This window comes from Brachyistius frenatus, unplaced genomic scaffold (assembly GCF_029030835.1).
Source record: "Brachyistius frenatus isolate BFR_SWC_R1_liver_20210118 unplaced genomic scaffold, ASM2903083v1 Contig_1, whole genome shotgun sequence".
NCBI classification, from domain to species: domain Eukaryota; kingdom Metazoa; phylum Chordata; class Actinopteri; family Embiotocidae; genus Brachyistius; species Brachyistius frenatus.
Genome location: NW_027210600.1, coordinates 11,537,617 through 11,562,899, shown reverse-complemented (window position 1 = coordinate 11,562,899; position 25,283 = coordinate 11,537,617). Strand labels below are relative to the sequence as shown.

General features: G+C 40.9%; 1 protein-coding gene across 2 annotated transcripts in view; it reads left to right on the top strand.

Moving 5' to 3' along the window:
- grik4 (glutamate receptor, ionotropic, kainate 4) overlaps positions 1 to 25,283 on the top strand; it is a 274,511-nt gene that overhangs the window by 164,715 nt on the left and 84,513 nt on the right. Inside the window, exons 5-6 of one of the 2 annotated variants that reach the window (XM_069690256.1) lie at positions 2,744 to 2,841; positions 20,631 to 20,796. In XM_069690256.1, coding sequence (XP_069546357.1) covers positions 2,744 to 2,841; positions 20,631 to 20,796 — 264 coding nt within the window. The remainder of the gene's footprint in view (positions 1 to 2,743; positions 2,842 to 20,630; positions 20,797 to 25,283) is intronic. The other variant, XM_069690263.1, reaches the window with a different exon arrangement.

The window sequence follows — 25,283 nt, the reverse complement described above, 5'->3', positions numbered from 1 at the left end:
TGCCCATCAGTCAAGAAATACACTGTGGTGAGGGGGAAGAGTTTTCACACACACAGATAGACACAGTCCAGATTCCATTTTTGTATTTGCTCTGCACATGGTAATGCACAAGGTTCTCCAGAAAACAGTGACAAATAAAATTCACAATCAAAACCTGACACATCATATATCATAAGATCATTAGTGCTTGACAGTTGTAATCTTCCGGGTTTGTACTTGAGCACAATTATTGTCAAATAAAATAATGGAGACTTCAAAGTTAAAGTCAACTTTATTGTTGATTCACCAAACGTACAAGACAAACGGAGCGATCAGACTATTGTTTCTCACAGTCCCACGGTGTGCAAAGATAAAACAATAAAAGTCTGAATACGTAACAATAAAAACAGACAACAACCACAGTGACGCTCGACCGCAATATTTATAAGTACAATGTAGTGCAAATGCGGTTCTTCATTCAAGTTCCTACAGTTTACGGTTACATGAAGTCAAGCAAAAACCATTGTATTTAATATATTAAAAAAATAATTTGCAGTTATCGACCACCTGATGTCTCGGTCTATGCTCTCCCATCTCTTCACTGCAGCTACATCTTCAGTTACTGCTTCTTTAGGGGTCTTGCTGCCTTTATTCTGGTCTTTAGCACGTGAAATCCAACTCAATCATATTGAGATTAAGTGATTGGCTGACTGATGGACTGAAGGATTTCTCAGCTCCTCTGGATGTATCGGAGCACACAGAATGCTCCTGTATCCCTCTGCATTTATCCTTTTTCTTCTGATAGCACTGACATCATCAATAACTGCCAGTGTGCCAATTCCACGGGCTGTCATCCATGTTGAAGCCATAAAGAACCATCCCCATGTTTGACAGATGAGGTGGTTTGCTTTGGGTCATGAGCTGTTCCTTTCTTTCTACACGCTTTCCTCTTTCCATCATTTTGGTGGAGGCAGATTTTTCTTTCATCATACCATGGAGCTTTGTTCCAGAAATCTACCAGCCTCTCTGTTGTTGAGACTTACCAGGGGTTTGCATCTTGCGAGGAATCTTCTGACATGCTCGCAAAGTCTTCTCTTGATCCTTGATCCTTGACAAGGAAACATGTCCGCCCACATCCTGGAGAGCATCCTTGGCTTATTATTAAGTCATAAAGGGGTTTTCCTCATGCTGCATATCATTTTCTGGTCCTCCACAACACTCCCTAGTCTACTAAATCATTTTCTAGTTTATCTCTCCACTCAGATGGTCCCCTCTTCACTACTCCTGTTGATGGACAGCTGCACTTTTATGTTAATGTCAACTCCCAATCAGCTCACACAGAACTGACCAAGAAATATTTTAGTAGCTATGTGTTAAAAGGGCTATATCTCACACAACTTTAATGTAGTATCCATTACTTTATTTGAAATTGTGTAAGAAATGTGTGACAGTCCAAAGACTTGCTGTCTGGACTGTGCTCACAGTACAGAAACAGCTCAAATAAAAGTGTCAGCAGGACATGCTGGCTTACAGTCAAATCATTCAACTTTATAATTCAGTGAAACCATGCAGACAGGTGTAATTGTGCGTGCGTGCGTGCGTGTGTGTGTGTGTGTGTGTGTGTGTGTGTGTGTGTGTACATGCACTTGAGACATGTGCCTACATGTGGTATGTAGGTTTTGGAAGGTACCAGTGTATTCATGTCCTTCCAGGCCCTATGGGTGTCTCAGGGATTACTTGTTAATCATTCGATTCACCGCACAGGACCTAAAACTGTTCCCCTTTGCCTCATTCACACATGCAGCTGGTTAATGCTCTGCATTGCAACATCAAATTACCATTACACACACACACACACACACACACACACACACACACACACACACACACACACACACACACACACACACACACACACACACACACACACACACACACACACACACACACACACACACTTCGTGCACACATGCTGACACAAGAACAGCCTACTGAATAGTGTCTGCTTCACACTATTGACTGTAGTGTTTTAATTAAAAGCTAAGAATTATAAAGTTACAAGAAATGACATTCTCCCTTCCAGTATGGGAGATTAAAGCATATGGCTTGTGTACATGAGAGCGACTTTCACTGCAATATTTAGATTTGAAATGTGTTTTCCACCCTAAAGGTAAAAGCCTTCAAGTCACTCTTTGTAAATGTAGAATTTGGAAAACAAGATGAGATGTTTGTGTCATGTGGGATATTATTGCATTCATGTGCAAATGTTCAAATACCAGATTTCATGTTTTAAGCCTCAAGATATTGCTGCTTGTCACTATTTCTGTCTCTCTGCTCCGCTCACTGTCTGTCACTGTTTATCTGTCTGTGTCTCTTCCCATTTCTATATCCCTCTGTTTCCATATGTGAGCGTCTATCATGTTAATATCAGTTTTTTTCACAAGCGAAACTCCCAGCGGCAGAAACCTCGCATGAATTCTCTTGTTTTTGCATCACATTGGGCGTGTTAAACATGCACAAATGCATTTGTCCTTGTGCATGTTTCACTAACACACGTAGGTTGCGGTTCCCTTGAGATGGTAGAAAAGGCTGGTTCAGACCGCTATCTGTTTAGAGGTTTAGATAGTCAGCATGTGCACCCATTAACATCTGGCTGAAGAAGGCGTTTTTCTAAATGCTTTGCCGAACATGAACTGTCTCACTATCTCTTTTCCCCTCTCACTCACTCCTCCCTCCTCTCTACTCCCTCTCTGGTTCCTTTCAGTGTGCCAGATCATGTCGAAAGGGGTGGTGGCAGTCCTTGGTCCGTCTGCCAGTCCAGCTTCCAACTCCATTATCAGCAATATATGTGGAGAGAAGGAGGTGAGTTTATGCACCCAGCTGGCCTGCAGCCGGGGGGCCCACGTGAGGCAGGCTGCTCACACTGCAAGCAGAAAGAAAGAATTCAGAACAATGATGCTTATTAGCGGCTGGGGGATAAAAGGCGGGAATCCAAGTCGTTTGTGAAAATGATGAAATACTTATACAGTGTCATAGCACTCGGTTCCAGTCTCACTCAAATCAAAGCACTACTGGACATTTCACTTCCTCTGCTCCCCTCATTAGCTTGGAGCTGTTTGGCCCGCTGAGGCTTGCTAGTCACTGTGTTGAGATTTGTATAGTGACAATTACAAACAAACAAAAATCTCAAAGTTTTTTTTGTCCATGTATCTGGAGTTTGAAAATTCAGATGTCAACCAAATGTTATCACAGATGATAGTATTGTATTAGTTATATGTAAAAAGCAGCATTTTCTCACCCCAACAGTGAAGAAAAACATGTTTTCCAAAATTTAAACATGATGAGGGGATTTGGCCCCAGCACTTGACTGCATGCCAGTTGGATGCTAATTAGCTTGTCTGAATTCTGACATGGTGTGTTTTGCTGTGTGATGTCAAGAGATAGAACACCTTTGAATTATACAAACCCATAAACTACATTAATTATAAATAAGAAACGATGCATATATTTGCAGATTTATCTGGGATAGCTTTGCTCTCATGCTTTGTTGCAGTTTGATAAATTTTAGTCTTCTTGTTTTCCCCTATTTGTAGAAAACCATTAATATTATAAAACTGTTTCCACTGTTATTTATGACATTTATTAACTACAAGTTGTAAAACATACATATCAGCTGCCTTGGACTTTATCATTCATTCAGTTTTCACCAGTGGTGTTCTGGTCCTGCCATGATTAGATTTGGAAAAGCAGCCTTTTTAACCGCATGAATTTGATCAGCATGACTACTCAAAGACATCCCATTACCATCGTAGCCTCTATAATATCCTCTTGTACGGTACAGCCTGTCTTCTAATGAGACATCAGTCTGTTTTAGTGGTAGACAGACCAGTACTCCCTGCTGCTAAAAATCTGTAGTGGCACTGACTGGCGGGGCCGACGGCTTTAAAACACTGACTGCGATAATACCACTGTATGAATATTAAAGACCTCATAAAGAGAAAATTCTAATTTTTGGAGTTAACTGATAAATACAGTGGAGTCATCGTTTTCTCTAAGGAGCTGACACTGGCCCTAAAGATTCACACTTTCCCCACACTGGCTTATTTATCCGGTACATGTGAATGAGTGGAGCGATTATTCGAGTTACCAGAGTACTTTGAAGCACAGCCAATCTTCCATGTTTTCACAGAAAGTAACCGGATTAACAGATCTGCTGTTGTCATATTAAATTAATCTTTGTATTTTCCTTGTGTAACACTGTAATTTCCATCAGGCGCTGATCGGTTCTGATTGCAGCGTTGTAGTCTGAATGGCTAAAGTATTTAGAATAACACCTAATAATTCAGTCCTACCACAGTGACCAGGAATAAAAATGTGTTTTCACACATATCTTTCAAAGGAGCATTTGTGCTGGGCTCGTGATATGCCAGTTGGTTGTCCATCTGCATCTGCTCTATCAATGTAAAGCTATTACATCCGCTTATCACTCTTGGCAACTTTCTTCTCCCAACCGGACTACTGTTGTTTTTTGTTTTTGTTTTTTAGGGCTATGACACTTGTGTTTGGTGCTGAGAGCTGCACTCTGTTGTCAGCTTTACAACTGAACCCCTGAACGTATTCTTCTATTCTAATCCCTGGTTTGTTCAGCCTTTTTCAATGCCACCAGTATTATTTAATATTTAACAAAAGCAATGGTACTATAAAAAATAGTGCTTACCACAGTGGTATACACCGTTAGGTCATTTTTTTCCCCTCCTAATTCCTACATAAAGTATCCAGAGTTAAGACTTGGATTTATGACAACACATTAAACACATTTCAGCTCTAATTTATGCCAAATATGCATTAAGTTTTGCAATTTAAGAAAGCTGGCAGATAATCTTATTTTTTCTTTAATTAGTGGTGGATGCATTCAGATCCTTTAAGTAAAAGCAGTCTAATTGCAGTTAAAGGTATTAATACACCATTACAAGTCAAGGTCTTATACTGAAAATGTAATTTAAGTAAAATTATGTAAATGTTATTCACAGAATGACCTTAGAATAACCACAAGTACACATAATTAGAAAATAAAGGACATTGTCCCCAGTGATTGAAACATTTTCATACAATATATTGTTGGATTACTGCATATATATATATATATAAATATTATTTTATGTAGCATAACATGGAAATACTCAAGTAAAATTCAAGTACCTGAAACTTGTACTTAAGGACAATATGTGAGTGAAAGACAAAATCCAATTCAGCCTACTGTGTGTTAATGCTCTAACTCTTGTTTGTCTGCTGAGACTTGTTGATGTTGCATTCAAAATATTAATAACATGTTCTTAGATGCCATTTTGAGTCCACCCCCAGTGCAGGATAAAAATACAGACAAATGCTTTTTGGACACATAATTGTCATGACAATAGACAACAGCTTACAACTCGCAGGGGAAAAAACAATTCCTTGAAAATACTGTGATCCTCATTGTTGCATTCTCTGCTATAAATACATTAATAACTATTTTTAGGCTTTTGGGCAACTAATTCAACCGTCAACTCTTTGTGGTTATCAGGATCCTGCTGCAGTTTTTTATTCCAGCCATCAAATCAAAAGAGTGTAAGATACCTGGAAAGCTTGTAAACAAGGAAACCAGAACCAACTGGATTTAGATTAAAAAAAAACAACCAAATGGATACATGTTTTCAATGAAATTGAAATTGAAAACACTTGAAAGTCAATTCAGAAAGTAGCTTCCATCGTTTCTTTCTGTGTTTCTATCAGAGACAAGATTTTAAAATGATTCTTGATGAATCATATTCATTTAGAAAGCTGTGCGAGGCTTGTGCTGTTTTATTTGTTTTCCCGGACTCTTTAGAAAAACAATATAGATGCATAATAACCACATTTATAGAAATGTGCCAGGTTTAAAAAAAAGTATACGTTACCTCAGTGGCCCTCTCCCGGATGTTATCAAGAGCCAAGAGTGCAGATTTGTATTCCAACCAAACACTACACCAGCTGATTTCCCTGATTAGAACCTCCATCTCAGGCTGAAGGTTTGCAAAAAATCAGTGTCGTCAGCTGTGTGTGTGTGTGTGTGTGTGTGTGTGTGTGTGTGTGTGTGTGTGTGTGTGTGTGTGTGTGTGTGTGTGTGTGTGTGTGTGTGTGTGTGTGTGTGTGTGTGTGTGTGTGTGTGTGTGTGTGCGTTCTCTGATGAGGTCACCTTGCCCTCGTCATAATTACTCTGATGGGGATGCCTGGGTGATGGCCTTCGGCAGCATGGCCTTACAAAATTGATAAGCTCACTAACAATACCGTTCTTTCATGATACACCACTGTTTGGTATGAAGTGCTTTTGGTTTGAATGATGGAAGTTTGGATAATATGGTAGGTTCGAGCAAAGAAAACCTCTCCCATTACTACCAATCTCAGAGGACCCCATGTCATAATAGTTGTGAGTGAGTAGGGTTGAAGTAACTGACATCTTCTGAGGGAAATGTTCCTGGAAGAAAAAGGACTCCCTGCTGAAGCAAAGGTCATGTTATACCATGATGGCAAAATCAGCCTTCATGATATGAACAGCACAAACAATACTTTAAGTGTGGTTCATTCAGTAGCACAACAGAAACCAACAATTCTTTGGTAAAAAAAATTTAAACCTTTATTCTACGCTTCACAGCCAAATAGTCTGCAGCACACCTCTAAGGACTGCTCAGGAGGAGAGGAGCACATTAGTAGCAGCAGAGCAAATCCAACGAGAGTACTGCTGTTTTCAACATTTTCAGGAGCCTTTTGAACAAAACAAATATACATATATGCACCCAAGCCACGTAATAAAGCAACTGGAAATGTCCATATCTGATGAAAATAGGTGTTCATTAGGCAACTCAAAATAGCAAATAACCAAATCCAACCAAATCCCTAATTGATATGCTTAATGCAACCTTCAATATTTCACGATGTGTCAGTAGTTTATCATGTCAAATAAATGTAATATAGATTGCAGAATACAGAATAATTGTTACATCTCTAACTAATATCACCAGTCGATCTTTGTCTGTTATACTTCAGCTGGTGTGTGTGTGTGTGTGTGTGTGTGTGTGTGTGTGTGTGTGTGTGTGTGTGTGTGTGTGTGTGTGTGTGTGTGTGTGTGTGTGTGTGTGTGTGTGTGTGTGTGTGTGTGTGTGTGTGTGACCACCTAATCCCTCATTGAGCGTAAGGCCACAGATGCTGGCGCTCCAACGGCTGGTTGCCTGGGACACCAGCAGCAATATTGCGGCTGACAGACCCCACTAGGCGATCAGCACATCATCTACCCGTCTCTATCTATCACTCCCCGCGTTCCACCGCTGCTGCCGAGGTTTCTGCCACTGAGGAGATAGAGGAATGGGACTGAGCCCATCTGGGTCTCACACTAATAGTGACTAATAGAAAAACAGCGACCACAGGGGAAGGGGTTGACTGTGTGCATCAGGTTGGTAGTTTTTTTTCAATCTTAGGCGTTGTGGAAAGCAAACCTTGGGGTCTGGATTTCAAGGAAGGGCCAATTATCATCCAGTAATGAGAAACATTAACTGGGACCTTGACTCTTGCTGCTTAACAGGCGCTTATCTACCAGCTGTTGCTTCCAACCAGAATAACTGGAGTATATGGTGCAGTTTTTAGGCTTTGTCTTTGTTTCCTGTGAATCTCTGCAATCTAATTCTTATTTATACATTGTAAAAGGTGACTTAGATATGATGGAATAATTCAAAGACTTTTTCATTCCCCTTTCAGATTTTCCCAATACGCCATTTACAGTCTTCAGCCTGCATTGTTATTTTCATACCGGGCCTTGGACTAAGGTCATTTGGCTATTAGCCATAGCAGGCTTTCAAACTAAATTGAGTAAATGTCAGCGATTACATTTTAATGTGCCCCCTTTTCCATCTGAATCTGGTTTGTATGCCACCTTCAGCTCATTTGAAATGGTCTTATTCCAAGTTTTTATCTATAACATTTTTTCCTCTTCCATAAAGGATGAAATGTGCAATATCCCTGTGTCTGCTGAAGCGGGGAAACACATTCCTCTATGAAGCAAACATGTCAGAAGTAGTCATGAATATTAATGATATGTGTGATGTCCAGGGGTAGCTTTAGGCTTGCAAAGCCATCTGCTTGTAGGAGTACAGAGATTACACAACTGCATTTTGGTAGGGTGGTGCTCAGGTTGGATTTAAAGGTGAACCCGAGGTCTGCTGGGGGAAAAAAGAGTGCGCTGTTTTGATGTTGGTGGGGTCAGTGGTGTAGCTCAAGCCCTGGAGATAGGCAATAATGAGAGATTTATGCTTTCATACACACTTTGACACAGACCAAAACCCCCAAATGCACTTTTATGCAACCATCCAGACACAGAAAAGGTTTCAGATAATCTGAAAATTGCTTTCAACTTGACTGCCATTTATGTGCAAATGTTCTACTACTAGATTAGTAGAGCTTTTAAGATGTCTTTTTCTCTCTTTGTCGTAGAACCTCTCACCATCTAATTTTATGCCTCTTCCTCTCCTGTCTTTTGTGATACAGTGTTTTGCTGCATCGTGAGTGCTTGTGTTCAGGTGACACTGAAAAGCTCATTCAGTCCCAGTAAAAACAAATCCCTTCTTTTCTTTTCTGAGGCTGAATTTATTTCGAGATAGTTCGGAGTTCTGCGTATTTCTCCAGATTACTTTATTAGTAGGCAAAAGAGCTCTGCAGGATTCCTCCACTTGGCCAGTCAGAAGCAATTGTTGAAAAGGACCACCAGACAAAGCTGAGGCACAGCTGATTGCTCATGAATGGTTATTGAACAAATTAGAAAATCTTCCTTCTGGGTTTGAAAGGGGACTGAGTTTTGCAGGTCCAGTTCTTCATTTGTATCATTATTGAGGAGCAGTCATAAGAAACTCACTCGCTGAATACTTGGCATAGATCTGAGTGTGTTCATTCACTTGTCCACTCACATGTCCAGATACTCATTCAGCAGTGTTTGTGTTTAGTGTGTGTAGAGCTGTCCAAAATGATTTGAATGGGTGAGTTGTCCTGCAGCTCTGCGCTACACATGGTGTGGAATTGCTTTTTGTCACTTCATAAGCCAGCCAGCCAACCCAGCAAATCCTCCCTGACTGGAGACCGTTTACACAGTAGCCATGCTCACTTCAGGCCGTCTCCCTTCCAGATGTTGCACCACAGTTGGTCATGGCTAAGCCGGCATACCGCATCTCCTGTCCGTGTACAGCCATCATCTGCTCAGCTTCTTCCTCACACAGGTGCGCAACAACATCACCCAATTATTGTACCTGCTCTGCCGTACACAGCGGGAAGTTATCTGTACCTTCAACCATTTGAGTGTTTTAATTTCAGCAGGTATTATAATAGCATTAGTGTTTAATTTTGATAAATTGTGAATTCATGTTGGTGATGCATTATTGTCTAGTTTTCATGCTACGGTGAAACCAAACACTAGATCTATGTTGTGATGAAAATGTTCAAATAATAAATGGCTGCCACTGGGTAAGTCCTTTGACTGCAGATTAGTTGATAATACCATTAGTTAAAAATGTCATGCACTGTTACACCTCATTGCATAATATACTTTTCTTTCAATCACAGCAGTGATTGTCTTCAAGTTTTAGCAGCTTTAATGAAACTTTATTTTGCTGGAGGCGTTGCAGTCTCCAACAATGCATTCTGTCTGTGAATCAAACGGTTCGTTCTCGGGACGTGTGGGACGCCGTCTGATCTTTCTGAACTTATACGTCATGTTGATCTTTTACCTGTGAAAATAAAAGACTAATTTAAAGCTCACCCGTTAGCTGTTTTTTGGCCATTATAACCACATCTCACAGTTTCTGCAGAAGATTTTTGTTTCGTCGCTTGTCATGGAGATGGCTCACTTGTCGTCACATGTCGTAAGTATGGATCTTCGGTATCAATCGTATCAATCTTTGTCCTGGTTCCACCGCTTCTCCTTACAACACCAAGCTTAGCAGCTTGTAGCCTCAGACGAAGCCAAACCGGGACAGTATGTCGCCACAGCAACTTGCCACAAAGTTTAAGTGATAAAATTTGGTAAGTTGGGTCTTGATGGGGTGTTGAAAATTTGACGTCACATGTCAAACACCAGCGAGATAGATACACAGACAGCTGATTGTTCTTCTTTTAAAAAAGCCCGGCCCATTTTTATACACCTGGACAATCTCGACACAGATTAAACAAACAACTTACATTTTTCTGTAGATACAAACACCCCTGTCCTTCGCTGTTTTGAGTAACACTATTGTCCTCTCACTCATTGCCCCATTTCTCCTGTATTCTCCTTCTTTCCTTTCACCTTACCACAGTTTTAACCAATTTTCACTTTTCTGATAATGGCCAACCTTTAATATCTGCTATTACTCCCCATAGACAAGCTTCAGCTCTCTCTGCTTTTTTGTCCTTATGCTCACCTCTTTCTTTCCTTCTTCCTCCTGTCTCCTCTTATTCCTTATTTTTTCATTTCACCTCCTCCACCTGTCTCTTTCCTGACATTTCCCTTCTACCTAACACCTTCTCAGATACCAGCTACAGATGAGTAGCAGGTCAAGATCTGCCACTCTTAAGAAAACTAATAGAAGTAGGGGGGCGGGGTAACTTTCTCTTTTTGCCTCTCGCTAATCACCCTCCATCAGTCTTACAATGGATCTCTATGTTGGTGTGCGTAGTTGTATTAGTTCTGCTGTGTTGGTCTTGTTCTGCTTGGAGGGGTCAGCTTATGGTTCAGTTCTCCACTGTAATTGGGCTTTAAATCCACTATATGTTAAATCAAAGTCTCTCCAGCTGCAAGCACGGTTGTTTTGGCAGCAAGCGACACATTATTGGTCACATCTCTGAATCTGATCTGATTAAACAGAGCTGATTGGCATTTTCTTCAATACGGTGCACCCAGCTAAAGGAGGAGCCACATCGCTGTCGTATATGTAGTATGTCTTGTAAGATTTAAGCTGCAGCTTGCTTATTTACAGCAATGCCGGGGTAGTGAGCTGTGTGTTGAATGTCAATAGGATTTCTGCATTTCGTAGACACTCGTAGCTTAAAATGTGCACAGATTCCTCACTCAGAAAACGAAATGCAGCAAACCATAATACAAATCTGCTTTTTATCGCTCTGTGCAATACAATTTTATGTGTTAGCCCTGTTTCCACTCTGCAGTCATTATCATCATTGGAATTCATTAGGATCTAAAGGAAGAAACGATCAAACTTTTCTTTTAGTGTTTTTCAAAGGTACAAAGGCTTATGTTAAAGTTCAGTTGCTATTTCAGTTGTGTGTGTTTGTGTCTCAGAAAGTTTTAAGAATTAAATATTAGACTCAGTAGTGAAAGTAAAAAAGGTTTAATGACAGGTACTCAGCCGAAGAAGTCTCAGAAGTGGAGCTGCATCATCCCTCACACATTTATTTCCATTTCTGGACTTCTAAAGAGCTTTTCTGTTTGCCTCAAACTACTGTTTATAAACTTCTAGTGCTACTTAACAGACAGTCCCTAGATAGTCAATGGCTGTTCCCTTTAGTATCATTTCAACATTCTCTGTAAGGATACTGTGTCATTGTAAGAAAATATTGAATTCTGTTAATTATACCAGAACACCAATGTATCCACCATATCTTTGGCATTTCTGTCTTTAATTGTCACTTATTAGCAGACAAATACATGTATACCAGTTTATCTGTAATATGATAATATTGTCCAAAAATTAAATTAATACTGTGAACATGTTAATAATACAAAGAAGGTTAACTGAAGTTTCTCACTGGGACTGTTGTAATAAATTCAACATTTATCTAAAACTACTACTATGTAGTTTACAACAGATAATATGAGTATGTAGTATAAAATACTGTAGAGCATAAGCAAAATGTTTTTACATTCAAGTGTTCTGTCTTGCTCTTGCTTCAGCACAGTGTCAGGCTTAAAATTTCACAAATTAAAATAATATGGGTCAGTAATTTAATTCAACTTATGAATAATATATGTATATATGTGTATATATGTGTGTGTGTGTGTGTGTGTATATATGTATGTATATATGTATGTGTATATATTTTTGTATATGTATGTGTGTGTGTGTGTGTATATATATATATATATATATATATATATATGTATGTGTATATGTATGTGTAAAAGAAAAATATATATATATATATATATATAAATGTACACACATTTACATGTGTACATTTACATATCTGTAATTGATTATTATGAATGTGAATTTTAAGCAGTACATGATTCGTCTGTTTAGTCTGCTTACAAACAAACCGCAGGACCTTTTTCTGTCTCCTCCTAATCAGAGTTAGACGAGCACAGCTGTCGCCTGAACCTCTGCTGACCCTTTTCTCACAACTCTCTTGATGTATCGGGTCAAGGCCACATCAGCAGAACCATCATGTGCATATCTAAATCCACTGTTTTGTCAGGAAGCAGTCTCTTCATTTGATCACTGAGATGAAAGCGAGGGAAGACAGTGTTGCTCCCAGGTGAGCAGCAAGCAAAATGGATTTCAATTTAGCTGATTGTTGTCATCGTGGATATGAAGAGCGACACTGCTTCATATTACAATGTGGCTTTGTTTCATCTTAGTCAGCTGTGAAAGTAGCTGCGTTTTTGTCTTGTGCGGTAGGAGACCCATCCCAGATGATACTGCTCTGCTGTCTGCCAGCTGCTCGCTGAATTAATGCGCAGTCATTTTCACTCTGGATTGAAACTCATCAAGAACCAGTCCTTTGTCTCTTCATCAAAATGTTTGTTTTGGTTCTCGAAGATTTGTTGGGCAACTGTTTGCCAGTTTTGTTGTGTAAAGTTGAGCGGTGCTTTGTTTGGGTGATGTAAATCAAACATTTGGCTACATTCCCAGAACTGGATTAATCCCACTGTTAGATTAAAAAGAAAAAACACTTTTCCAATCAAAGTTCCCTGTGGAAAATTTTTGATTCAACAATACCAAAGTATTTTCCCATGCTTGATAAACACAAGATAGACCTGATTGGACCAAATTTACCAGTAAACATGAAGGAGGTTTGAGACAACTCCTCAAATCAAATCAGTGATTTCCTTTTTTTTATCCTTACACTTATAATAATACCGACAAAGCTGGCAGCCAAACAGGGAGTTTAAAAGCATTATTCTCTTCTCTTTTTTTTTTCCACAAATAAATCTGCCCTGAAATAGAGCAGTGGAGTGAGGAACGGGCCTCTCTGGAGAAAAGGAACTTTTTTTTCTCTCTGAACTGGCTGATCAATGAGATAGAGATCTCGTGGTCAATGTTCCACTCTCCTAAAAGGCACCATGGGATCCGCAGCCCACTTCGTCTTTATCACTGGTCTGCTTCTGCTCTGACCACAGGGACCTGAAGCAGGCTCATTACTACCACAAATAGAGATCTGGCTGCATGGGCTGAGACTGGGATGAGCTGGCGGTCGGGGATAGAGATTGTCGGTAGGGCCGCATTGACACTCTGCCCCGCTTATCTCTCGCATCTCATCTCCCTTTTCTCTCCCACAATATTTTTATTTGCCTTTTCTGAATGCCAACAGCTGCTCTCCCAAAACCCCTATAAACCTTTTGGTTTGAAAGGGGATCAGGTAGCCATAATAGACTACCACCTGCCCTCCTCCATCTCCTGCTATCCTGCAAAACCATCTCTGCCAGCTCCACTCTGGCGTTCCAGCCTTGGCATCACACTCGCTGACTGATGGACAATGTCTCCAACAGCATCTGTTCTCTAATGCTCGGTGGCCAACATAATTCTCTGGATTGCAATTGGTTACATCTAGCCAGGCTTCAGACTCTGTGTCCTGTGATTGGCTGGTTTTCTGCAACTGATGATCTCCAAACTGATTAGCTATGTCCACTTTTTGACACTAAACGAACTGTCCTCCCTCTGGCCTCAGAAAACCTTGTATTCAGCTCAGTGACATGAGTGGCTGCTCTCCACTTGGCTGAGGTGCGAAGTGTTTTTCCAAGGACAGTTCCCTCTTTCTGCCAAGCATGTGTTGTATGCTAATTGATGGCCAGGTCAATGTGTGGTAATGTAAATGAGTCACTTCAAACATCCCTGATAAACAACGCTAATGCTAACTTTGCTACAGCTGTGCCTGACGCTTTCCAAGACCCATAAAAGTGCAGCGGTGCTTTATTAAACAGAGTTTTGTTCTGCTGCCCCTCTGAGTCCAAGCCAGCAGATGTAGTTGCTGATTATGTCTCTGCTCTCCATATGGCGCTGCTACACATCCACCTCCTCTTCTCCTCCTCTCACTCGGACCCCCTCCCATCAGGCTCCTGTTAAGTTCACAGCAGACAGGTAGCAGAATGACTTGGGCACATGTCAGCTCAACAACTGGCGCAACCCACAGCTTGTCAGACCGGATGGAAGGGAAATTAGCTTTCACCTTTACTCCAGCTCAGTGCATCGGTCTCTTCACTAATGCCTGGTCAGATTTAAAACTACCCTTCTCAAATGTAACCTTGAATTTTCTGTTGAAGTCGGGTTATCAGAGGTTATTGCTCAGCTTACACAAAGCTATTTCTAGCCAACAGCCAACCGAGCATCAGTGGCTTTGCTGTTTGTAAATGTGCCGGCTCATTTTATTCCTTGTTTTAATAGCTAATCTGAGCAGATCAGAGTGCAGTCTTAGTGTAATTAAGGCAAGTATATTGTAAGCACATTGTAATTTGGTTGAGATATTTCTACTGCCTCCTTTTCCACTGCTCACTATGTATGTGTGTTACTTGTGCAAAGCCTGTGTCCTGTGAGAGCTTCCTCATTAAACGCCTGTCAAACCTCTGTCTGCAGACCTGCCAGCCTTTCCGTCACACTGCAGGAAATACACACACACACACACACACACACACACACACACACACACACACACACACACACACACACACACACACACACACACACACACACACACAGACAAGAGCACACATCCAAGCCAGAGTGGCAAGACTCTTTGAGCAGTTTCTGTGTCATACATGCACTCTGAAAAAAAACAATGGACCAAGTTTTGTATGCCTTGTTATCAGAGCAACGGCATACTTTGGTCTGATCACTCAGGCTGGGTGTTGCTTGAAATTCTTTACGACTTGTGCTTCAATTACAAACCAGTTAGGAATTTGTGCAAGACCTTTTTTCCAGTGAACAAAATAAAAGTACATTTGTCAGAAACAAGTACTGTCCAAAATGGTACAGGCTGTTTGTTTTAAATTTAGAAATGTCTGAACAGAATGACAGATGATCTAATCTCTGATGCTGTTGACATGCGTCGTGGATCCACCGGTAGGATATGAAGCAATGACTTGAATGGCAGCAGCAACCGGCCCGTGTGGCCGTGGAGGAGACAGAACGCGACGCAGACAAAACCGGAGGAAAAAAGGCTCCCTCAGTCAGGCTACTGACGCAGAGCACATCAGGAAAAAACACTGGGTCATCCAGCAAAAATGAAGAACCTGGCTCAACTTAATGCAAACTACTTTGTTAGACAATCAAATACAAACAAGAACACCTTCCTAATAGATTATTTTGCCACATAAATGCCATATTCACTGTGTACTTTACGATCATAGTGACAAAAAAAGATTGCTGAGTTGATAGCTTTGCAGTTCTGCATTGTCTAGTTTTCAACCTGAACTTCCTGGACTGTATTTCATTGTCTAACGTTGTACCTGAAAATGCTCCCACCTTCGCAGCTTTGTTGGTCTGAACGAGTCATAACAATCTGAACAGCTGTTCATTGGAAACTTTTTTTTACATTACATCGTTTTTGATACTTGGACATCTCTTAGTTAACATTCAAAAAGTATTGAAGTCCAAAACTCAGCTCTACTCATTACATAATGAATGCAGCATAAACTGCTTTTATCACTTCCTCTTCTAACAGAGAATAAGTGCTGCAACTTCTAAATAATAAATGAAAGCCACTATAGTCTTCTTTAACTTGGAATGTATTTGTAGCCTACTGAGACTAAACAATAACAAAGCTAAACACTGATGTTGTTATTGCGTCCCCTGAAACTGTATGTCTTGAGAAATGAACCAATAAAGGGGATAACATCAAACAGATTGCCTTTGACAGCAGAATCAAATTCCACACTGCTAAATTCAATGACACCATTTAATGAGTGCTGATTGCAACCGCTCTGCTATTCCTCACTCCCTGTTAATGTCTATTATGTCTGTTTATGCTTACCTCTTTTACTGTCCTGCACTCACTTTGCCCAATCTCAGCCTCGCCTCTGTCACTCACTTCACTGCTCTCTTCTTCTGTCAGTCAGACTGTCAGTTTCTTTTTCTCCGTCTTTCCGCTCTCTCCTCTGTTTTCTGTCTTTCACTTGCACGCAGACTCCCTCCGCTCACCCGCCGTTCATTCCCCTGACACACGCCTGTCTCTGTCCACAGCAGTCTCTGTGGTATTTAGTTCTGTTTACAGTGAAGCCACCAAATTATTAAAAAGGAAAGCGGTTACCTTGGGCTTTAATGTTTGCCAGAGGATTGTTTTCCCTTCACAATTTTCAGATGTAATTAGTTTCACTCCCACACCAATAGAGTCACAGGCCTCAGCAGATGCTTCCAGAGGACACTTCCTTCTAATTTTGATGGACAAGTTGTTTACGTTACATTGAATAATTTGTTGTGCCTTTGCCAAACACGTAAAGATTGAAATTACTTGACAAAACTCACACATCACATGTAAGTATAATAACCACTTTTAACACAGAGATTTTTGGACAAAAATTAAAAAAAATATATGTTTACAAGTGGTTGAAAAGAAGATACCTGAGGTATTTGTACACTGAGAGTATGTGAAAACTATAGATGGACACTCAAACCCGTACTGAGTTTTCTTGTGTTTGTTTTTAATGACTTTGCGGTTGTAAGAAGAAACTATAAACCTTTAGTATTATCTCTGTAAAAAGTTGTTATGGTCAGCATGACATTTACTCGCTCTGCAGGCAGTGTACTGTGGATTTTCTTTAAAAAAAAAATCTGAATGCTGCAGCTGGAAATAAAGTTAATGCGAGCTCTGAAAACAGACAAAAAATTTGAGCAGTAAAACCCAAACAATGAGCTGAGAGATGTTGGAAGTTTCTGCAGAGTTGGGTGACAATAGTGTGGAAATCCTTCGCTCGAGCAACACTATCCACATTACAGATAGTCATTTGATGACGAGGCCAACTTTAACTGTTTCCATAAATCTGCACAAAGACTGCAGAATAATCAACTCGTCATAAATGGTGAGATGCGCTAGTTTGGCACCAAATTTACTCGCTTTAGATGAGGAGTGCTGGAGAGTCTCTGTTGGAGGTAAAGGGAAAGTGGTGCAGCACTGAGGTTTATAGAAGTCTTTGAACCTGTGTCTCACAAAGACACGTGTAGGAAAGAAGTGCTGTTTTTATTTTTGGGATTAATCGACCAGGGGAGTGACTGATACTAGCTGTTGGTCGCAGATAAGAAGTCTGGGAAGCGTCTTTGATCTGGCTGACAACTTGCTGTTAGTAATGTGGAGATTGATTTTCTTTGCTTAGAGTACGTCTGTTTTAACTCTAGTCTTGATACTAAACACTTGAGGAGGATAGTGACTGCTACTGTTTAACAACCAATTAATCATGTTGCTGTAACCGGAGGGGTGGGGGGGAGTCTTTGAGTCTGATGTATAGATAATATCCTCGCTTGTCTTGCTGGAAGCTGCATTTAACCTACAGCTCTCCTGCTAAATACTGTATTCGTAATACAGTGACAATAATATTTAATATTGTCACTGGTGACTGGTGAATACTCAAAAGAAAATAATGCATGATAATTAAATGTTTCCATTAAATTTAAAATGAGAAATGATTAGGATGTCTAGTTGGATATTTTCTGTGTGAGTCACGGCTGCATGCTGTGGAATTTGATGATAAATCAAGACTTGAAGCCAAGTAGTTCCCCCGAGATGCCAGCGTTTCTAGCAGTAGGGTCCAGTGGGCCAATTCGATGGAAAAGGACAAAGTGTATGTTTGTGTTTGTGTTCGTGAGTGTGTGAGTGTGTGAGTGCGCACATGCATGTGAATCTGTGTGTTTGTACAAGCAGCTTTCTAAACCGCCACTGCCTCAGATACCGCCTATCGAAGCGTGTCAGGTTCCTAAGTGAAAAGGGGCACCAGTTTGCAGTGCTGTAAAGGAAAGAAAGAAAGAATGAATGGGAAGAAGGGGACTATTGGAAAAGGAGTAAACAATCTGGGGAAGTGGAGAAAGAGAAAGGAATGCGAAAGGGGTGGTGAAAAATTGTACAAATGCAACAGGGAAGATGAAGGGCACGCCTGAATAGGGGCACATTTCCCCAGTGCGGTATACGGCTATTACCCAGATTTTAGGACTCCTTGAGAGGAACAAATGTTGCTCCAGCAAAAGCTGTCAGTAGTGGCCGCACCTCCATCCATCCAGACACCCAGGGACTCCATTACACCCTGATGGGCTGGGATGGAAAACCAATCGAGGGGATATGGGTGCGAGCGGGAAAGCAATGTATGGGCACTGGGAACCGCATAGACAGGCAATCTGCCATGATGAAGAGGCTCCCTTCCCTCTTCCTCCTTTCGGACCCAGCATGTCCTCCTGCATCCCCTTCAAGCCCCACCGCGCTCTGCTGCATTGCATCGCCAGCTGACCGACCCGACACCTGCCTCACTCTTCGCACCTTCCTTCTCCCCCCTATTTCCTGCCAGGCCTCACTGTGAGCCCTGGCAGCAGGTATCCGTTCACATCATCACATGGAGAGCTGAAGCAGAGATGGGTTTCATTGGAGGAAAATAGATGGGAGTAATGTTTAAATTGGGGTGTAATGTAATTTAGGATTTTCCTGAAGTTCAACCCTGTCGAGATTTGTTGCTGTGTTCAGGGAGCTTTGAAGGCTGCAATGTTGGCTGCAGTGTGTTTAACTACCCTTCTGACAGCCCAGATGAGCTTGTGTTAGACATACATGTTCGCAAGGGTGGTATGATAAATTCATTAGGGACAGCTAAGGAATACAGATATTTCTGTAGCTACAACAAATCAACACTTTGAAAACACGGCAATCAATCTCGCTGGAGACTGTAACCCTCTCAGCGGGGCTGGGATGGAAGAATTGTATATTTATTGATTTTTAATGAAAGCTTTGCCGTCGTTCTTGTCCTCACTACTCATTTTTCATCTCTGTTTTGATGACTAACACATCAGTGTATGTTTATGTCTTTTAATGTACTGTACTGTAAGTTACTGAGTTTCCCTTTTATAGAAATACTTAAACAATATTCAGTCTAAATTTCGATCCTGGTCAGCACAGATGTGTTGAGGAAGAAAAGAAACATAATTACTTCAACACCCGGTGCTACGTTCAACACAGAAGAACCACAAAAATATTTGTTTTTATTTTCAAACACACATTGCGGGGTTTTTTTTAGACTGTGAATCATTTTCTGTTGTTGCTGCTGTGCTACAGCACATTCAATTCTATTCAGTGACTATGTGGCTCAGATGCTGACGTAGTTTTAAGGGTGTTTGAAGCTGTTCCAATCCATTCCTGATAAATTTTACACACAGCTCCCAAGGATCATGATCCTCCAGGTATGTTCAGGACCATGATATTATGTATAAGTGGTCAGGTTAGCACAAGTTTCAGTTGTTGGAAGCTGCAGTTCAGGTCTGACAGAGAATCAACAGGGAAGATAACCTGTTTTTGTTTATGTGTTGGCTGAAGATCTCAGTCGATCAGGGACAGAGATGTTTACATATTATACTTTCATTTGCTTATTTAAGTGCATGTTTAATAATTCAATTAGTTTTGGTCCCTTAAAAAGTGAAGACTTTATATAAAAAGGACTACAACTCAAACACAAATAAAAGCACTTTCATCTCATTGGCACTGTTTTATTTCCTGTAGTACTGAGCCAAAGTAAAACTAATGTGTCACTGATGGTCCTTATGGTCTCTGACCCAGGATATGAAAAGGTTCCACCTGTTCTGTCACCATATTGACATCACTAATGAGGACTTCATTTTTTCTTGTGTAATACTCCTCCAACTGCGCCAAAACTCATCCACAGTATTATTGCATCACTCCAGAAGTTTGGTCAGAAATGCTGTTATGTTTTTTTATGTGTGTGTAAAAGTGTCACCTAAGTGCACAGTTGGACGTGTCCTCATTGAGCCCTGTATATAAATGTTTTTTAACTGCTGGTGAGGGGGTGTCATACTGAGGATCTCTCTAAAAGTGCCTTGTTTGTGTGGATGGAACAAAAAATAAGTTTTTAGATCCAGACTTGTACTTTACATGAGCTCCAGTGACTCAGTCACTGAAAAATATGTGCGTTGTGTATATGCACATTTCCACAATCCCCTGGGTTATCCTTGCTTGCAGTTTATCATAACAGATTAAACTGATTTTCTCAGAGCTATTCTCTCTTTTGACTGCTTACTATTTTTATCCTGCAGCTCAAACACATATTTTCTTGTTTTTATCTCTTTTACGGTTGCCATGTCTCCAGACGTCTGCTGCATTTTTAAACATGAACATGTATTGCAAGAGTCAAAATCTTCAGCAGGATATGTTTGAAATGGAAATCTGATGTGAACATCTCTGTGCAGGTGCCCTATGTCAAGGTGGCTCCAGAGGACATTCTGAAGGTCCAGTTCCCCCGGTTCACCACTCTGGACTTGAGACCAACTAATACCGACATCAGCCTGGCTGTGGCCGGCCTTCTCACCTTCTTTAACAGCACCACCTCCTGCCTCATCTGTGCCCAGGCTGACTGTGAGTACCGCATTCACACCCTCGTGACAAAACACACAATCATACACACCTGTGGAGAATGCTCACACGCCGTCTTCCCTGCATCTGGCGACAAAGTGCAAACATTTTTGTTTAATGTCTGCTCTCCTTTAACACGTGTTAGCAGGCACAGGCTTCTCGCACGCACGCACGCCGACTGTGTTCTGACAACAGATGCGACGCTTATCAACATCTCACCCTGCGACACGCTTCCTTCTGAAGCAGCTGCTGCACTCCACAGCCACGAGTCCCTCGCAGCAACACACCCGATGACTGCATCCCAAAATAAATTACATTTACTGCAGAATCCTTTCGCTTCTTCCATATCAGTGGCATCCTTAAATTGAAATAATGATACAGCACGTCATGCTCTTTCCGGTATAATCTGTCTTCAACCTTTAACTCTCACTTTAATTTCTGTGTGTGGCCTTAAAACACTGCCTGCTCATCAAAACACATCTTTAAGACGAACAAAAGAGAACGAGGATGAAGGTTGCAGCTGTAACTACCAGCGATCTGACCGCCCCGATGTCAGAGGCACTTGTTAGATTCTAAGGATACTTGACTGAATGACCTTAAAAAAGCTTGAAAATCTCCTCAAGGGAAGTTATTTTCGTAAATAGAGTGGAAGATTAAATCACGACTTGTTCCCACCCTCTTATAGTCCAGCACGTAGTAATTACAACTCCCTAGACAAAGGCATTGTGACCCTGAGTGGCACCAGCTAACCTTTTTCCTAATCAGCACAAGGCTTTGAAGAAAAGAAAAAGGCTTGAGACATCAGCCATGTGTCTGACAGCCCGGATATGGCAATGAGTCGCTGTGAACCACCTATCTCAATCCTCAGTTCTTCTGCCTTTCAACTTTCTCTTTGGCTGTCTTCTGGTCTTTGCTTTGGAGTCCGCTTTCATTTTTACCCTCTAAGTTGAGAATCGTCCCTTAAAGCACCACGGTTTGTGTGTTAAATCTCGAGCCTGGTCAATACTACATTTCTAATACTGAAATTTGCAGTAAAATAATTCCTATATCAATATATCGGCCAATATTCTATATATTTATGTAGTGTATATACAATTTATATAAACACAATATTCTTTGCAATGATCCCCCAGATGTTGTTATCAAACACTTTTGACTCTTGTATCAAAAATATGTGATATAGGCAGGATATTTAATTAGTTTATTGTCTGAAAGAAAACTACATACAAACCTACACAAACAGAAAAATTCCTAATTCTCCCCCTTAAGTTTTCATATTGGTGTATATCAGCCCACATATATACTGATGTATCTGTGATACGTCTTCATCGACCAATAAAATGCCGCAGGATATATCGATCGGGCTCTAATTAAATCAAAACTTTGTTTTGCGGTGAAAGAATTAATTAAACTTCCTAAAAATAAATTCTGCCGTTTAACCCCAGCAATTTCAGCCATTATAACTTCAGGGGTCAAAATAATATCATTAGTTGTTTTTTCCTTTGAGGTGTTTCTGTACCTGTCAGTCATTCTTCCAATTCGGGGCTCAGATTCTGTTTCTGTGACATTTATTATTCACAGAGTTGATCATTAAAGCTCAGTCCAGAACTGGGAACCTTTTAGGCACCCTCTGACTTTAATATTGGCAAGTTTGAAGAAAAGAAATGTATTTTAACATTGCATTTCTTATTCCCTCTGGTTGTGTGTGGGTGTACTGGTCGGTGGGGAGGTTCTCATTCTGTGTCAGTGGGCTAAAAGAAGACTGGAAATGAAATTAAAATAAGTGAAATGAGGGGAGATGAGAGGTAGATAGAGGAGAGCGAGGAGAGTCTGAAGTGAGAGAGGAGGAGAGGAGAGGATGCCATTTGGCAGATGTAGGAGAGGTGAAATGTAGCAACTAGGGTGAGAGAAGGGGAGGAGGTAACCACGCTGGAATTATACATTAGCGACAAGCGGGAGACGGTCCAGGAAATGACGTGGCTGTATTGATTGCACTCTCTCATGTGACCCCCATTTATTCAATAGAAAATTCAGCATATGGCAGAATGCCTGGATTTGTGTGTGTGTGTGTGTGTGTGTGTGTGTGTGTGTGTGTGTGTGTGTGTGTGTGTGTGTGTGTGTGTGTGTGTGTGTGTGTGTGTGTGTGTGTGTGTGTGTGTGTGTGTGTGTGTGTGTGTGTCTCTCTCTCTCTGTATCTGGGTGTGTGTGGGTTAAGGTCTGCGTTCAGCAATCAGCTGAAACTGATTTGAGTTTGGCTCCGGCTCCACCAGCCCCGCCCTTCTTCATCAGCTCACACAGTCAGTTGGTTGGTTTGCAGCCTGCTGTCGGCGGCTCGTCCACATGTGCCGGCCTCATTAATCACTCTAGGCAGTGACAGCCTAATAGAGCGTGGCTAATTCATGAATATTTTCCAGCAATGGCTGAGGAAGCAGGAGTCGAGGTGGAGCTGTGCCCAAAAGAATGGTGCTCACCAGGACAGACATTAATCTAGCTGACCCTTGCTATTGATGGCAGTGGGTGCCGGAGCAGCCACAGCTCTGTAACTCTCGCCCAGAATAAGGTCTGTGGGTGTGAGCCTTCAGACCTGCCGTGAGGCCCCGCATATCGAGTATTTTTAGTATTTTTGCCAAACAAAAAGAAACAATAACAACAAAAACGCATACATTCGCTGGCATTGTACACCGTGCAGAGCTCACACACTCTCGGGCACCGTGAGACACTACTACAGCATTCCACTTTCAATTATTGAGGTGATTGGTGCAGCTGTCAGTAAGTGGAAAAAGAACATCAAATAAGCCCTGAAATGTATCTGGGAAAATTTGCAGGTAGAGGAACTCTAAGTTTCACTAAAGAGTAGGTCGCAAATGCTTGCAGAGCATTTTTTTTTTTCCTCCTTCGATAGGCACTGCTGGAGAGCAGGGTCTGCCAGTTTTGCTCACTGCAATGTACCATTGCAACTATAAAAGGAAACAGCATTTCTCTACTTTGTTGTATTACTTATAGTTATAGTTATAGTTATAGTTATTGTTATAGTTATACCACCTATAAACTTATACCTATGATATGCTCACTTATGCCGCACGCCTGAGGATAATTGTTCTTTTTTTCTGGTGATAATTGCACGATCCTGTCATCTAATGAATTACAATTCTCTCTTACCTCCAGCTGTCTGCATGTTTCACACTCTTTGTGACATTACCATCATAAAGGCGTCTACAGTCATTTAGTACTTTCACTCAGCTGTGACAGTTTTGTCATCTAATGTTGATATAGTTTTACTCATACTCTCATAGAGTTTGGTTCCTCTTGGCCTAATTTTAGTCGACAGAAACTGAAGACATTTCAGTCTCGTATTCGCCAGTGACCTTATAGTCTTATTTTTACATTTTACATTTTCATATCTGGTGCTGATAGTGGTTAGAAATGTTATTCTGTCTATCGCCAAATTAATGTAAAAGGCACAATCAGTTTAGGTTACTTGGTCACACACACTGTGCTCTGCAGAAATACAACAGACTCTTCAGCAAATTCAGTTCATGTTATCATTTCCAAACTGTGGCTGTGTGAAGAGAACCGCTCTCTCTCTCTCTCTCTCTGGCATGTCGTTGGCATCAGCCCAGCTGCTTGTTCTCTCCACTGAAGAGCAGCACATCATTCAGAGGATGATTTACTCATTTCCGTCTTCACTAAAATACTGTTTACTGCCTGGGTGGTAGCTAAAGAAGAGTTACATGGTTGGATAACATTAATACGGTGACATTTCTTGATGAACATGTATAGGAAGCTTTTGATTAATGGTCGTCATTATTTATGGAATTGACTCATTCCTTCTGACGGCATGAATCCGACTGAAAATAACATTATTATTATTATTACACCCACATCACCTGTGTTACTTTAGCAGTGTTAGATTGATGTTGGAAAATCTTTTTATATTTCTGAGCTTCCGCCTGCATGTTCGTAGTTTATCACAGCTGTTGTGTTGCTGCTTCCTGTCTAATTCTCATCTCATTGTTATTTGTAGATGACTTTAGTTCATCATCGTCAGACCACATTACTGACAGACACATGTGGTTACTGAATGTAAAGTGCTTCCTGTTAATAATAGTACAATGGGTGTGTGTCCGTCCATGTGTGTGTATGTGTGTGTGTGTGTGTGTGTGTGTGTGTGTGTGTGTGTGTGTGTGTGTGTGTGTGTGTGTGTGTGTGTGTGTGTGTGTGTGTGTGTGTGTGTGTGTGTGTGTGTGTGTCCGTGTGTGAAAGGTAAATGAGTGGTTGCCTAAGTTGAATGTCAGCCCCACCTTTATCCGTGTATCTGAGTAAGACACATAAAAAAGTGTATGCTTCTATACTTGTGAGAATAAATTGCATTCTCTAGATTCAAATCCTACCTTTAAACAGCCAACCACAACACTTGCTTTTATCTTAAAGCTATATTCCTTAAATAGTAACTTCACACCTGACCTGATGGATTTGGTTGTGTGTGCTTT